Source organism: Lithobates pipiens, unplaced genomic scaffold (genome assembly GCF_037356315.1).
Source record: "Lithobates pipiens isolate NorthernLeopardFrog02 unplaced genomic scaffold, aLitPip1_a1.2 Scaffold_143, whole genome shotgun sequence".
In the NCBI taxonomy this organism is placed as follows: Eukaryota; Metazoa; Chordata; class Amphibia; order Anura; family Ranidae; genus Lithobates; species Lithobates pipiens.
In genome coordinates, this window is record NW_027507732.1 from 328,755 (window position 1) to 343,428 (window position 14,674).

Consider the following 14,674-nt stretch of genomic DNA (forward strand, 5'->3'; position numbering starts at 1 on the left):
TCCAATTGGCTTAAAAAAAAAAAAGGGGTGGGTTTGGGGCTCAGAGCACTGCGCCCCGGCCCCACCCACTTGTGTGACAATAGTGCATTAATATTTCACTAATGTCTTCCCGTTTCTCTTCTCGGACAATCAAGAAGCGGGTCCTGGGACCCGATTGGCTGGGGAGTCTTCGGACTCCCAGCCAATCTTGTCCCAGTTAGGACCCGCTTCCTGTTCTGCCTGGAGAAGCAGCAATGGCCCCGAAGTGAGGAACTGCAGCCCGGATCCATGTCTGCCTCCCATGGGGGGTGGCGTTGGATTGCGCCCCCCCCCCCCGAGCCCCCCAATTATTAAGCACCGGCCACCACTGCTGCTCTCGCTCTCCTTGTGCAGGTGGACTGTCTAGTCTCCACCCCCTCCTGTAGTGGGTGGAGTCTGCCGAGTCCCTCCCACAGCTCTGCTCTTTCCTTGTGCAGGGGGACTGGTCTAGTCTCCGCCCCCTCCTGTAGTGGGTGGAGTCTGCCGAGTCCCTCCCACAGCTCTGCTCTTTCCTTGTGCAGGGGGACTGGTCTGGTCTCCGCCCCCTCCTGTAGTGGGTGGAGTCTGTGCATAGGTTACACTTCTTGCACATAATGTGGATTTATAAGGTTATCGTCTACTGAGGAATATATTTAAATAAAAAGTCATTTGATCGCGGAGTTGAGTGTTCAGGTTGGTCCTCTCCTGTTGCTGGCTCCATAGGAGGCGGCCCCTGTGGCCCTATAAAAGGGCTAGGACTGTGACGTTGGACGGTAAGGCGGAGGACGGCGGAGGAATTTGTTGGCACCACATAGATGCAAAAAAACGAATATTAAAACATTAAATCAAAAACGTGTTCAATGAAAACCCTCCACAGAAAAACAAATTAAAAAATCCACCTCCGGGTTGTAAATCGCAATGTTTGGGCTGCTTTGTGTTCCATTTCTGAACTGCACAGATCAGCAAAACCTCAGGAGTCCCAAGGATGTGCGTCCGCCTCCCTGCCAAGAACAGTTCAGTGACCCCGTGTACACACAAACATGTATGGGGTGGGGGGGGGGGAGGGGAGGGGAGGGGGGAGACAATACCGGGACAGAGGTGACCCCGTGTACACACACGTATTGGGGGGGGGGGGGGGAAGAGACAATACTGGGACAGAGGTGACCCAGTGTGTGTGTGTGTATATATATATATATATATATATATATATATATATATATATATAGACACACACACACACACACACACGTCTTTTTTTAGAAGAAAGTGAGGAAAGAGATATTCAAAGCGGAGAGACTTTGTTCCTTCATAGTCTACCGAGCGGGCCGGGAACACAAGAGGCTTCAAGAGTGAACGGTGGTGTCACCTCCTGGCTGTGCAGTGTGGTAGGTGTGTGTGTATGTATGCGATGCCGGAAAAATAGAGTTGGGCCGAACAGAACCCCATTGAATTCTATGGGCCCATTTTGAAGGCTTTTATGCAAGTTATTGGTCATAAAAGGGGTATGAGCGTCCAGACACTGCCCTGGGGGAGGGGGGGATGTAACAATGCAAACAATTATTTTTTAAAAAGGATTGTTTTTAGAAACAATAAAAAAATTCCTAAATATTGTGCCTGGGGGTTTCCCTTATTCTGCCTGTAAAGTGGAGCATCTGTACCATGTATAGAACCTGCTGCAGCAAAACTGATATTTTTAAAAAGAAAAAAAAATAATAATATTTGATTAAATTAAATATTAAATTAACATTTTAAAACAAACCAAAAAAATTGCCATGGCTTCTCTCCCCCCCCCCCCCCCCCCCCCAAAATCCATACCAAACTCTGATCCAAGCATGCAGCCATCCGGTCAGGAATTGGAGTGGGGGAAAAGGGGACAAGCGAGTGTCGCCCCCCCCCCCCCCCCCCTCCTGAACCATAACAGGCCACATGGCCACCCCAAAGCACCTTGTCCCTTTTTTTTCACTTTTCTCTATAGCTGGCAATGTTTATTTTTTTATTCAGTTGTCGGTGGGGAAGCCAGACGATGAGTCATCCGTTGTTAAGGACGCAGCCGAGAGGAAGCCGGCCGCTGCGTCCTTAACCAGCTATCCACTGTGCCCCGATTGGGCGAAGCTTTTCCCAATCAAGGCTCAGAATTCACTGTGCAGTGCAGCACGCCGTGCATTGTGGGGCGTTCGGCAGGTGAACATTCTGCTGAGCTCCCACCACCACCCATCCCCCCCCCCCCCGTGCAAATTCTGCTGTTGGCCGAATAGGTGAGGTCCGGGACAAACTTTTTGCTCAGCTCAAAAACATTCGCCGATCTCCACCGGAAAAGAACTACAGCAGATCACATTCACGTTTTACCACATTCTCTCTCTTTGGCTGGAGTTCCACTTTAATAAATCGGATCCGGTCTTTTAAGATAGACGTGTCAACTATTTTAAAAAGTCTTTAAAAAAAAAAAAAAAAAAAAAAAGGAATAACTCCACATTCATGGAAAAATGTAGCAAAAGAAAAAAAAGATAACATGTATCATGTAACATGTATGTGAATGTACAATGTATATGTAAAGCGCTGCGTAAATTGATGGCGCTATACAAGTAAGTGAAATAAATAAAATAAAATGTCTACACAAGTCATATCGTAATTGAACGTTATTAAAAATGACCTTTCCTTCCCAACACGCCGCCGCTGTCATTTTCTGTAAAACTCAAAGTAACATGACAGACTGGGGGCGCTCTGTACACAGACAGTATAAGGACCGCCCCCCCCCCCCCCCCAAAAAAAACGTAATTTCCTGCTTGCGTGATTGGCTCACACTGCATTTTCCCCAAAAGTCTGCCCTAAGATACAAGCCAGATTTTAGGCATCCCCTGCAATAGGAATTACAGTTTCGGTGAGATACACTCTCAAGGGTTATATACTTCTAAAAAGGCGGCACACCCTACAGCGTTCCTCATCAGAACACCGAGAGCGCATCAGGTGATAATAATGAATCAGACCTTCCCTCTTTCAGAATCTGTCTGCAAACACAAAACTGATTTTTCTTCAGAGCAGAAACGGGTAGGAATCCGCAACAAAGCTCGTTCATGTACATCGATTACCCCAGAGGGAGGGAGGGGGGGGTTAATTCCTCAACAAAAGTGGAGTTACTCTTTAGCCACCTTTTTAATTAAAAGAAGTCAATTGTATCTGGTAAAGCAGATTTGTTACTCAGCACTGTGGGGGGCGTTTTGTTTGTTTCTTGGTGAAGGAACTCCCACCATCTACATTATATTGTAATCTCTGTTATATTACTATTCTCAATAATAAAAAAAACTGAAAAAAAAAAAAAATTATATATATAAAATAGGAAGAATCCCCATGATGTAAAGCCATTCAGTTTTTTTTTTTTTTTTAATAATTAGAAACCCCCCCCCAAAAAAAAACAAAAAAAATAAAACACAACAACAACAAAACCACAAAGAAGAGTCTATACACCTAGAAGAAGACCACCGGCTACAACAGAACTGCCGTTTTTCACAGTTGGGACTTTATATTCATCACTATTGTTTATTTTTGTGATGAATCTTTTTTTTTTTTTTCACATATAGTGTTTTTGGCAACCTTTATTCTTTATCACTTGTTTTTTTCATTTTTGGTTTTATAATATGTTACGTCTATAATGATTTTTTTTTTCATTATTGCCGTCACCACTAGTTAATCTACTAGTCCCCTCTGTTTACCACCAATTTTAAATCGATCGCTTTGTCCAACCAGGGGACCAGCTTCATTTTTATTAGCTTTTTTTTTTATTTATTTTTTACACTTTTTGGCGCGGAGTTCATTTAAACACTTGTTATGTACATTGATTACCCAGAGTGAGGGGGGGAGGGGGTGGTTTAATTCCTCAACAAAAGCTAGAGTTACTCTTCAGCCACCCTCTAACCAACCGTTATTTCAAATATCTGGGGCAATGGAATGGTTAACGATCCGGGGAAAATCCGATTGCCTCTCGGGGGATCAGGAAGGAATTTTTTTTTTTCTCCTGCTTTAGCAAATTGGATCATGCTCTGCTGCGGTTTTTTCGCCTTCCTCTGGATCAACTGTGGGTATAGAATTGGGTATATGGGATTGTACGATTTATTTTTTATTTTTGTGGTTGAACTGGATGGACTTGTGTGCTTTTTTTTTTTTTCAATCTAACGTATGTTTAGATCAAAGCATATTCATGTGTAAAGGCCTGTACACACTGTCGGACTTTTTGACAACAAACATGCAAATTAGCCGTTTTGGAGCAACATCCGACCCGTGTGTACGCTCCATCGGACAAACTTTTTTCTGTTTTCATCTGACTTTTGTTGGCTGTGCGAACGGACAAACTTTCTGGCAACAAAAGTCCGATGGAGCAAAGTCCGACCGTGTGTACGCAAAAGCATCGGACTTTTGTACAAGGTACAAACACGCAAAAGATCAGACTACAATACAGAAGTTCACCAAAGGTGGCGCTGGAGTCATTGAACGTCCTCTTTTGAAGCGGCGTCAGTACGTTGTGACGTCGTTACGTTCGTGTTTGTTGTCAAAAAGTCCGACCGTGTGTATGCAATACAAACTTGTGGACCACGCCCTTTGTACAAAAGTCCACGGAAAAGTTTGTACAAAGTCCGACCGTGTGTATGAGGCTTTAGAATGGCCCAGTCACAGTCCAGACCTAAATCCCATTGAGACTCTGTGGCCAGACTTGAAAATTGCTGATCGCAGACGCTCTCCATCCGATCTGAGGCGGCTGGATTCACACCTGTGGCATTTTTAGTGCTTTTTGCAGATTTGCAATACAGAACGTGTTCCATAGGAAACCATGTTAAATGGACCGTAGTGCAAATCTACAAAAATGTAAAAAGCACTAAAACTGCCATTAGGTGTGAATCCAGCCTGACAGAACTTGAGATATTCTACAAAGAAGAAGAATGGGCAGAAATGTCCTCTCTAGATGGGCAAAGCTGGTAGAGACACCCCCAAAAAGACTTGTAGAGAAAGGGGGTTCTACAAAGTATTGACTCCGGGGGGCGCCATACAAATGCCCCTCCCCCACACTTTTCACATATTTATTTGTATCATTTATCATTTTCCTTCCACTTCACAATTATGTGACACTTTGTGTTGGTCCATCACATAAAATCCCAATAAAATACATTTATGGTTTTGGATGTAATTGGGGAATTTCGAGGGGTATGAATACTTTTTCAAGGCGCTGTCGTGTTGAATTGCCGCATACAAAGCTCTTTGGTCGTTACTCTTGATGATTTGATTATTTATCATGTGGTTTGGTTATTGGTTGATAATTGATAGCTAGCACTTTTAGTGATCTTTAATTTTTAAAGTATGACGGCACGGAGAGGTGGTGAGGACCGGGAGGGGGTGTAATGCTGGGATTGAGGCGGTGGAAGGTTTCCCCGTATCATGAATGGTCCTGTATGTGTAGGAGGGCAGGCGTACCTTTTATTTGTTCTACTGCATTTAAAGAACGAGAAGAGTTCATTTCACGCAACTCCGCCTTTAGGCGTCTTCTCCTGTGACGTGTTGATTGCCACGTATGACATCATTCACATATCCCGCCCCCGAGGTCCTGCCTTACCTGCAGAGCCGCGAACATCATCATCTCCTCCTCCGTACATTCGATCTCCTCCAGCAGAATGGACCACTTGGCTTGTTCATACAGCTGATTGATTCTGATGGCGTCATACTGCAAGACAGCAACACAGACATCTGGAAGTCATTACAGCATCTTCCAGTCTACGTGACACAGCAAGCAAATCTTACACTGTGAGGTCATAATGGGGGGGGGGGTAAAGGGAGCCCCACCCAGCCTGCACATCTGACCTCCAACCCCCACCCCCCTTCAGTACCGGCCCCTCTCCTAGACTGAAATGCCAGCCTCCGATTTCACCGCACACTGTGACCTTCTCACAATGTGCATTAGAAGCTGCAGCAAGTCAGATAAAGCCCTGTCTCATTTCCTGGCTGGAGGACGTCCAGCATCATCTAGCACACACACACACCCCCAGCCCGTGTCTGGCCTCCCCACTTTCGCTCGTTGGATTTCAGTTCTCGTGATCATGGAGGATCAGCATCACCTACGATCGTCTGTATGAAAACGCTCACTCCTCCAGACCGACACCCGCCCATCAAGGCGTTTTTGTTAAAATTTCATAACGCCTGCCAAGAGCCAAGCCCACTGCTTGCAACAGGGCTCTTGAGAGGAACGCAGAGGCCGGGTGCTGGGATGTTTTTTCAGGAAGCCCCCCCCCCCCGTCCCAGCCACTCCCACCAGCCATGATCTGCCTGCATTGCATAGGGAAGCGCCGAGATCCAGTGATGACATCACTAGGAATCAGGGCCGTCTTTAACACAGGGCATAAAGGGGCAGCTGCCCCCCCAGGCCCAGTCATTGTTGTGGGGCCCAATGCAGGTGCTCGTAAATAGTTGATGAGTGGAGTCGGGAGGGCCCAAGGTCCAATCATTAAAGACGGCCCAGCTAGGGAAAAAAAAAAAATAGGGCATCGAATGAAAGTTGAAGGGCAGGAGGAGCAAAGGGAGGCAAATTATCAGCAGATTAAAATTTAGGCTTTAGGCGGTCCATCAGGATTTTTTCTCAAAAGCTTCAGAGCTACCAATTTATCCAAGCAAACCCATGCATGGGGAGATGGTTTCCCCCCCATCGTAGCCATGCATGGGGAGATGGTTCCCCCCCCATTGTAGCCATGCGTGGGGAGATGGTCCCCCCCCCCCATCGTAGCCATGCGTGGGGAGATGGTCCCCCCCCCCCATCGTAGCCATGCGTGGGGAGATGGTCCCCCCCCCCCATCGTAGCCATGCGTGGGGAGATGATTCCCCCCCCCCCATCGTAGCCATGCGTGGGGAGATGGTTCCCCCCCCCCCATCGTAGCCATGCGTGGGGAGATGGTTCCCCCCCCCCATCGTAGCCATGCGTGGGGAGATGGTTCCCGCCCCCCCATCGTAGCCATGCGTGGGGAGATGGTTCCCCCCCCCCCCATCGTAGCCATGCGTGGGGAGATGGTTCCCCCCCCCCCATCGTAGCCATGCGTGGGGAGATGGTTCCCCCCCCATCGTAGCCATGCGTGGGGAGATGGTTCCCCCCCCATCGTGGCCATGCATGGGGAGATGGTTCCCCCCCATCGTGGCCATGCATGGGGAGATGGTTCCCCCCCATCGTAGCCATGCATGGGGAGATGGTTCCCCCCCATCGTAGCCATGCATGGGGAGATGGTTCCCCCCCATCGTAGCCATGCATGGGGAGATGGTTCCCCCCCATCGTAGCCATGCATGGGGAGATGGTTCCCCCCCCATCGTAGCCATGCATGGGGAGATGGTTCCCCCCCCATCGTAGCCATGCATGGGGAGATGGTTCCCCCCCCATCGTAGCCATGCATGGGGAGATGGTTCCCCCCCATCGTAGCCATGCATGGGGAGATGGTTCCCCCCATCGTAGCCATACATGGGGAGATGGTTCCCCCCCATCGTAGCCATGCATGGGGAGATGGTTCCCCCCCATCGTAGCCATGCATGGGGAGATGGTTCCCCCCCATCGTAGCCATGCATGGGGAGATGGTTCCCCCCCATCGTAGCCATGCATGGGGAGATGGTTCCCCCCCATCGTAGCCATGCATGGGGAGATGGTTCCCCCCCATCGTAGCCATGCATGGGGAGATGGTTCCCCCCCCATCGTAGCCATGCATGGGGAGATGGTTCCCCCCCCATCGTAGCCATGCATGGGGAGATGGTTCCCCCCATCGTAGCCATACATGGGGAGATGGTTCCCCCCATCGTAGCCATACATGGGGAGATGGTTCCCCCCCATCGTAGCCATGCATGGGGAGATGGTTCCCCCCCCATCGTAGCCATGCATGGGGAGATGGTTCCCCCCATCGTAGCCATACATGGGGAGATGGTTCCCCCCATCGTGGCCATACATGGGGAGATGGTTCCCCCCATCGTGGCCATACATGGGGAGATGGTTCCCCCCATCGTGGCCATACATGGGGAGATGGTTCCCCCCATCGTGGCCATACATGGGGAGATGGTTCCCCCCATCGTGGCCATACATGGGGAGATGGTTCCCCCCATCGTGGCCATACATGGGGAGATGGTTCCCCCCATCGTGGCCATACATGGGGAGATGGTTCCCCCCATCGTGGCCATACATGGGGAGATGGTTCCCCCCATCGTGGCCATACATGGGGAGATGGTTCCCCCCCATCGTGGCCATACATGGGGAGATGGTTCCCCCCCATTGTGGCCATACATGGGGAGATGGTTCCCCCCCATTGTAGCCATACATGGGGAGATGGTTCCCCCCCATTGTAGCCATACATGGGGAGATGGTTCCCCCCATTGTAGCCATACATGGGGAGATGGTTCCCCCCCATTGTAGCCATACATGGGGAGATGGTTCCCCCCCATCGTAGCCATACATGGGGAGATGGTTCCCCCCCATTGTAGCCATACATGGGGAGATGGTTCCCCCCCATTGTAGCCATACATGGGGAGATGGTTCCCCCCCATTGTAGCCATACATGGGGAGATGGTTCCCCCCCATCGTAGCCATCACAGTGGACCACAAATGGGTCTTCAAACTGTTACCACAAGGTTGGAGGAACACAATTGTCTACAATGTCTTTGTATAATGGAGTATTACCTGGACCCTTTCCCTAGAGAGACCTGAACTCCTCGGGAGCGGCTTCACATACTTTTGCCCACATAGTGTCAGTCTGTGGATATAACTTAGGAATGTGAAGTTCTTCACCAGCTGGGTTTCAGTTGTGCAATTGGACCATTTTTGGACCCCATAGTGACCTCCGTCATCAGGAGAGAAAGTACAAATCCACAGCCAAATTCTTCCTCAGATATTTGCAATTAGACCCGGAGTTGAACGATGGATTATTACAGAATGAAATGTGGGGAATGAGACCACAAAGTCAGGGTAGGGGTACAGAAGGAGACATGTCTTGCTCACGGGAGGAGGAAAGGGGAGCGGTGGGTGATGGAGTCCATCAGCATCTGAAATATCCATTTGGTTGGCCATTTACATTTTGGATGCACCAATTACATTGTATCTCTTTGTCTGCCATACACACATTGATAATCACAGATCCCCTCCTAAGTGATCTTCAAAGCCCAACTTTATCAAATTTTTATTCTTTCATGATGTAAACAATATTTTATTGATGGAACTTCCCATTCAATGCAATGACAGCTTTCACGTGTATGGACGGCACTGGTTTTCCAGACAGCTGGTAAGGATTGTATGACCAGACGGTAGAAATCTGTTTACTTCACCTCTGGGAACATCTGCTGTGTTAGAGGTCGTCTTTGTCACAGTTTTTACTGCTGACCGAGGACAGAAATATCGCACATCTGAAACCCAGCTGGTGAAGAACTTCACATTCCTAAGTTATATCCACAGACTGACACCATGTGGGCAAAAGTATGTGAACTCCCTCCTGAGGAGTTCAGGTCTCTCCAGGGAAAGGGTCCCAGGTAATACCCCATTATACAAAGACATTGTACACCATTGTGCTCCTCCAACCTTGTGGAAACAGTTTGGTGAAGACCCATTTGTGTTCCATTGTGACTGTGCTGGCCACGGTGGGGGGGGACCAACTCCCCATCTATGGCCACGGTGGGGGGGGGGGAACCAACTCCCCATCTATGGCCACGGTGGGGGGGGGAAACCAACTCCCCATCTATGGCCACGGTGGGGGGGGGAAACCAACTCCCCATCTATGGCCACGGTGGGGGGGGGGAACCAACTCCCCATCTATGGCCACGGTGGGGGGGGGGGAACCAACTCCCCATCTATGGCCACGGTATGGGGGGAAACCAACTCCCCATCTATGGCCACGGTATGGGGGAACCAACTCCCCATCTATGGCCACGGTATGGGGGAACCAACTCCCCATCTATGGCCACGGTATGGGGGAACCAAACTCCCCATCTATGGCCACGGTATGGGGGAACCAACTCCCCATCTATGGCCACGGTATGGGGGAACCAACCCCCCATCTATGGCCACAATGGGGGAACCAACTCCCCTTCTATGGCCACAATGGGGGAACCAACTCCCCTTCTATGGCCACAATGGGGGAACCCAACTCCCCTTCTATGGCCACAATGGGGGAACCAACTCCCCTTCTATGGCCACAATGGGGGAACCAACTCCCCTTCTATGGCCACAATGGGGGAACCAACTCCCCTTCTATGGCCACAATGGGGGAACCAACTCCCCTTCTATGGCCACAATGGGGGAACCAACTCCCCCTTCTATGGCCACAATGGGGGAACCAACTCCCCTTCTATGGCCACAATGGGGGAACCAACTCCCCTTCTATGGCCACAATGGGGGAACCAACTCCCCTTCTATGGCCACAATGGGGGAACCAACTCCCCTTCTATGGCCACAATGGGGGAACCAACTCCCCTTCTATGGCCACAATGGGGAACCAACTCCCCTTCTATGGCCACAATGGGGGAACCAACTCCCCTTCTATGGCCACAATGGGGAACCAACTCCCCTTCTATGGCCACAATGGGGGAACCAACTCCCCTTCTATGGCCACAATGGGGGAACCAACTCCCCTTCTATGGCCAAAATGGGGAACCAACTCCCCTTCTATGGCCAAAATGGGGGAACCAACTCCCCATCTATGGCCAAAATGGGGGAACCAACTCCCCATCTATGGCCAAAATGGGGGAACCAACTCCCCATCTATGGCCAAAATGGGGGAACCAACTCCCCATCTATGGCCAAAATGGGGGAACCAACTCCCCCATCTTTGGCCACAATGGGGGAACCAACTCATTACTAATCATAAGAGTGTGATGGTCGGAGTCTACAGACTCTTGAATATGTATGATGTGTATATCTGGACAATCCTCTAGTTATATCAGGATGGGGGTATTACGCCCTTTCTATGTGTGCAGTAGAAGGAGGTATGTAGGTGGCTAATGGTATAAATAAAAAAACTGCGGCGTTAACCTGCAATTCAAAGTGAAATACACACAAATACAGCAAGCAACACAAGGAGCTGCGCTCACAAACCAGATATCTAAAATAAAAAAAGAAAGTGTCACATGAAACCAAAAAGTGCAAGTGGATGAATAAAGTGACAAAAAGTCCAAAAAACACATTTGTAAAAAATGTAAATGAAATGTATGACATCTGATAAAACAGCCCTGAAAAGTCTCCAAGCTTTCCAGCTGCACAAGCTTTAGAGCGTGTGGCCAATACCCATCCAGGGCCTTTGATCCTCCCCGCCGCCTCCGATGGCCCGATAAGGCCAGGTACTCCTAGAGACTTGTAGGAGTCATCCTCGATCAAAAGCCAAATATTCGAATCCACTCAATGTACCTACACCGAGTGGCTTTGAAAGTTTGATCGGCCATCAGAGGCACATAGACAGGGATATTCCAACTCTGGCCCTCCAGTTGTTCAGGAACCATAATTCCCCATCATGCCCCCAGTCACGTCTGTGAACGTCAGAGTTTTTCAATGCCTCATGGGTAGTTCGTAACAACTGGAAGGCCACAGTTTGGAGATCCCCAACAGAGGATCAAAGGCCCTGGCTGGGTATTGTCCACACGCTCTAAAGCCTGTGCGGCTGGTAAGCTTGCACTCTATGTGGTGGTGGATTCACATTGTCCTACAAAGTCACAGGAGACGGTCACCGTATTGGGTTCTTCCAATCACTTACTTTTCCTTTGGAGGACTTTTCCCGGACGGTTCATTTATCAGATTGTCATACATTTCACTTAAAACATTTTTGGACTTTGTCACTTTATTCATCCACTTGCACTTTTTGTTTCAGATCTGCGGGTTTGTGAGCGCAGCTCCTTACGTTACTTTTAGGTGGCTGATGGGGCAAGAGAGGTCAGGCTGGGGATTTGCTAACCACTTACAAATATGTAGTGCAAAAATCAAGCAAAAAAATAAATAAAAATGTTGGTTGTTAATCCTCCGATGTCTTTCCGAATATTTACAAAAAGGTCCTATCTGAGCTGGTTTGATCTTTCTACAGACGTCCAGTATAGAGGAGATCCACAGCAGTTCTGCATTAACCTGTTTGACCCTTGAAATTCCCTTCTGCTTCACACATGTCTGCAATGCGTTGGAGCTCACCGGGAGGAAATGAAAAGCATTGAATTACCTTGGGGTTCAAGTCAAAGAAGCTGTAGTATTTAAATCGAAGTAGCAAGGCTTCATTGTCCTTCACATCTTGTTCCATGAGCGATCGGGAGGAGTCCAACCACCTGCAACATGTTAGAAAGGGAGAGAAGAGCGCAGTCAACAGACTGGAGTTCTATTTGAAGCATTTATCGTAAAGCTGAACTCCGGGCGACCCGCTACAAAGATGAAATGCATATGAAGGAGCGGTTTTACCCACCATTGTCCTTCTGTACATCCAGTGGTGACCCAAATTTTTTCTGCTGCATTTAGGTAATAGAGCTTGGGCGCCTCTCTGCCCACTGTGACTAGACCAGGGGTCTCCAAACTTTATAAACAAAAAAGGGCCAGTTTACTGTCCTTCAGACAGCATTCGGGGCCAGATCATGGTCAGTGGGAGTAGAAAAGACCCTGGGCATAACAGAGCAAACAATGGTCCATTGCTGGTGTCAGTGGGAAAAATTGTGCCCCATTCCTTGGTAACATTGGCAGGAGTCGTACCATTTCCTTGGAGACATTGGCAAGAATCGTGCCCCATCGTTGGCAGGAATGGTGCCCAGTCATTGGTGACTTTGGCAGGAATCATACCATATCATTGGCGACATTGGGAGGAATGGTGCCCCGTCATTGGCGACATTGGGAGGAATGGTGCCCCGACATTGGGAGGAATGGTGCCCCGACATTGGGAGGAATGGTGCCCCGACATTTGGGAGGAATCGTGCCCCCGACATTGGGAGGAATCGTGCCCCGACATTGGGAGGAATCGTGCCCCGACATTGGGAGGAATCGTGCCCCGACATTGGGAGGAATCGTGCCCCGACATTGGGAGGGAATCGTGCCCCGTCATTGGCGACATTGGGAGGAATCGTGCCCGTCATGGCGACATTGGGAGGAATCGTGCCCCGTCATTGGCGACATTGGCAGGAATCGTGCCCCGTCATTGGCAGGAATCGTGCCCCGTCATTTTTGACATTGGCAGGAATCGTGCCCCGTCATTTTTGACATTGGGAGGAATCGTGCCCCGTCATTTTTGACATTGGGAGGAATCGTGCCCCGTCATTTTTGACATTGGGAGAATCGTGCCCCGTCATTGGGAGGAATCGTGCCCCGTCATTGGGAGGAATCGTGCCCCGTCATTGGGAGGAATCGTGCCCCGTCATTGGGAGGAATCGTGCCCCGTCATTGGGAGGAATCGTGCCCCGTCATTGGGAGGAATCGTGCCCCGTCATTGGGAGGAATCGTGCCCCGTCATTGGGAGGAATCGTGCCCCGTCATTGGGAGGAATCGTGCCCCGTCATTGGGAGGAATCGTGCCCCGTCATTGGGAGGAATCGTGCCCCGTCATTGGGAGGAATCGTGCCCCGTCATTGGAGGAATCGTGCCCCGTCATTGGGAGAATCGTGCCCCGTCATTGGGAGGAATCGTGCCCCGTCATTGGGAGGAATCGTGCCCCGTCATTGGGAGGAATCGTGCCCCGTCATTTGGAGGAATCGTGCCCCGTCATTGGGAGGAATCGTGCCCGTCATTGGGAGGAATCGTGCCCCGTCATTGGGAGGAATCGTGCCCCGTCATTGGGAGGAATCGTGCCCCGTCATTGGGACATGGGAGGAATCGTGCCCCGTCATTGGCGACATTGGGAGGAATCGTGCCCCGTCATTGGCGACATTGGGAGGAATCGTGCCCCGTCATTGGCGACACTGGGAGGAATCGTGCCCCGTCATTGGCGACCACTGGGAGGAATCGTGCCCCGTCATTGGCGACACTGGGAGGAATCGTGCCCCGTCATTGGCGACACTGGGAGGAATCGTGCCCCGTCATTGGCGACACTGGGAGGAATCTGCCCGTCATTGGCGACACTGGGAGAATCGTGCCCCGTCATTGGCGACACTGGGAGATCGTGCCCCGTCATTGGCGACATTGGCAGGAATCATGCCATATCATTGGCGACATTGGCAGGAATCGTGCCATATCATTGGTGACATTGGCAGGAATCGTGCCATATCATTGGTGACATGGCAGGAATCGTTGCCCCGTCATGGTGACATTGGGAGGAATCGTGCCCCGTCATTGGTGACATTGGCAGGAATCGTGCCCCGTCATTGGTGACATTGGCAGGAATCGTGCCCCGTCATTGGTGACATTGGCAGGAATCGTGCCCCGTCATTGGTGACATTGGCAGGAATCGTGCCCCGTCATTTTTGTCATTGGGAGGAATCGTGCCCCGTCATTGGGAGGAATCGTGCCCCGTCATTGGGAGGAATCGTGCCCCGTCATTGGAGGAATCGTGCCCCGTCATTGGGAGGAATCGTGCCCCGTCATTGGGAGGAATCGTGCCCCGTCATTGGGAGGAATCGTGCCCCGTCATTGGGAGGAATCGTGCCCCGTCATTGGCGACATTGGCAGGAATCGTGCCCCGTCATTGGCAGGAATCGTGCCCCGTCATTTTTGACATTGGCAGGAATCGTGCCCCGTCATT

At 50.2% G+C, this 14,674-nt stretch overlaps 1 protein-coding gene across 1 annotated transcript in view; it reads right to left on the minus strand.

Annotated features, from left to right (window-relative positions):
- The window catches only part of LOC143981387 (fermitin family homolog 2-like), a 49,444-nt gene extending 37,144 nt beyond the window's left edge, over positions 1–12,300 (minus strand). The window contains exons 1-2 of the mRNA XM_077479204.1: positions 12,183–12,300; positions 5,594–5,701 (exon numbers count right to left, since the gene is read on the minus strand). Coding sequence (XP_077335330.1) covers positions 5,594–5,701; positions 12,183–12,260 — 186 coding nt within the window. The 5' untranslated portion in view covers positions 12,261–12,300. The remainder of the gene's footprint in view (positions 1–5,593; positions 5,702–12,182) is intronic.
- Positions 12,301–14,674: the final 2,374 nt, after the last annotated feature.